Source organism: Thermothelomyces thermophilus, chromosome 6 (assembly GCF_000226095.1).
Source record: "Thermothelomyces thermophilus ATCC 42464 chromosome 6, complete sequence".
Classification (NCBI taxonomy): Eukaryota; Fungi; Ascomycota; class Sordariomycetes; order Sordariales; family Chaetomiaceae; genus Thermothelomyces; species Thermothelomyces thermophilus.
In genome coordinates, this window is record NC_016477.1 from 1,454,017 (window position 1) to 1,456,185 (window position 2,169).

Here is a 2,169-nt window from a genome sequence, read left to right on the forward strand (position 1 = left end):
GCGCAACGTTGATGATATACAGATAGGTCGGGTCTGGCTTATTCTTTCTTCTACCAATCAATTATTCTTTTGATCTACTTGGAGGAGGCAGGAGGTAATTGGAGGTAATTGGAGAAAGGGAAGAAACTTGCATGTAATATAAGAGAAGAAGAAGAAGGGCAAAAGAAGGATATAATCATGATCTGGTAAACCCCCCCCCCCAAAAAAAAAAAAAAAAAAGGAGGACGGAAACCTCTCAGGCCAGCTCGCTCTCCATGATCAGAGGTTCAATCACTAATTACTGCGACTCGTGAGTGTAGCATGTAATTACAGAGAGCGAGCTACGTGTGACGCATTCGTTCGCTCACAATTTAAAGAATGTAGGTATCTATTAGGACTCTAATTAGTCACTTCAGGGTTCCTGATGGAAGTTATGGGTTGTAAAATAAAATCAAGATAGTTCAATAGTTCGATCTCCCTTCTTTGTTTGTTCCTGTATGCTGGCCCTGGTATAAGAAGAGGGTGGGCACAAAGAGGGCTCTACCTATAAGACCAGGACCTATAAGGGCTTATTATCTAATCTAACCTTACATGAAAGACGCGTCCGCAGACAACGTACTACAGTACGGATGTACATCAGGCAGCGAAGGTAGAAAAGGAGGGTGGCGCACAGGCAACCCAGAGAGGGCTCCACCCCAAAAAGCCAGGACCTACACTAACTATATATAATAGACGCGTCCGCAGACACGTATTGCATCAGTTCCCTTCCTAGTCAAATGCATCTCTCACGACACTCGTCAAGTGAAGCTCGTGGACATTGGCGCAAGGCGCAACAATGGAATCATTGCCCCCTTCGATGCCGCCGCCAACCACGGCCGGCTCCGTCCATCGCGACGGGCCCCAGATGATGGAGATGGACGTCGACGGTGATCTCGTCCTACGCGTTGGCTCCGAGCTTGGCAAGGCACAGGACTTCCGAGTCTGCTCGGCGACGATGCGGCGCGCGTCTCCGATCTGGAAGATCATGCTCTTTGGTCCTTGGAAAGAGGCGAAGCCGACCGAGGGGAACTGGCGCGTAGATCTTCCCGACGACAACCCATGGCCGATGGGCATCCTTCTCGCCATCATCCATTCCAAGTTCGGCCTGGTACAGAGGGTCGAGAGCCTCGGCGAGGTGCACGAGATCCTGCTCGTCGCCGACAAGTATGACATGACCGCGCTCCTCCAACCCTGGGCCGCCTGCTGGATCCATCTCCGACTCCCGACACCCCCGGGCACTGGATCGCGGGTGACCGGTCGTGAGTTGATGCTGAGAATTCATGCTGCCTGGGAACTCGGAGACGAAGGAATGCTCTCATCAGTCATAACACACCTCGTCTTCTCCGTGTCGATTTCCAACGATTCCGATAGCGAAACTCAGGTCTCATATAAGGGTGAGACAATACGCCCGGAGCAAAACTACGGACCTCCTGACCTCCTAGGTACCTACCTACCTACCCGAGTTAATTATCCCGTTTTCCCGTAATTAATCGTTTGTAATTAATTATTCTCTGTATGTCTCCATCTGTCTGGCTGTCTGGCTGACTGTGAAATGTTTAAAAATGATCAGAGCTTATTCAGAAACGCCGACTTGCCGTGATCCAAAAGCTCCTGGACTTCTACCACGAACAAGTCAACCGCCGCACCACGGACACCCCTGATCGCACCTTTTCCGGGTCCTGGGACCCCGCGGGGACGCAGCGCGACTGCCAGGTCCTGGGGTCCACGTCGAGGAGCCAACGGCAGCGGCTCGAGGAGCTCGGCCCGCTCCCGGCGCAAGCCACCGCCGTCACCCAGAGCGCCAACGCCATCATGCAGGCCCTGTCGGACGTCTTCGCCCGCGGCCGCAGCCTGCATCGCGACCGCAAGAGCCGCGATCCAAGCTTGGCGTACCAGGACCTTCTGGCCACGATCGAGGAGCTGAAGATGGAGCGGGACGTGCTGGAGCCGCACCACAAGGAGCGCTTGGCTGCGCAGCGTATGAAGATGGGCCTCGGCACAGGCGCGAGCTGAGCGGGTAGGTAATAATAATAATACCCAGGTGGAACGCTTGTACAGACCACGGGTTTGGTTAGCAGGGAGAACGTGCCAGCATAGATATCTGAGCATGAAAATTTGAAATTGGTAGAGGGAAGCAGGAACGCAGTTTTC

The 2,169-nt window shown here is 53.3% G+C and overlaps 1 protein-coding gene across 1 annotated transcript; it reads left to right on the plus strand.

The window, feature by feature from the left end:
* The first annotated feature begins 695 nt into the window (after positions 1–695).
* MYCTH_2310277 (uncharacterized protein) lies at positions 696–2,169 on the plus strand. Its single transcript, XM_003665937.1, has 2 exons — positions 696–1,460; positions 1,589–2,169. The coding sequence occupies exons 1-2, from the start codon at positions 815–817 to the stop codon at positions 2,029–2,031; spliced, it is 1,089 nt and encodes a 362-aa protein (XP_003665985.1). The 5' UTR covers positions 696–814; the 3' UTR covers positions 2,032–2,169.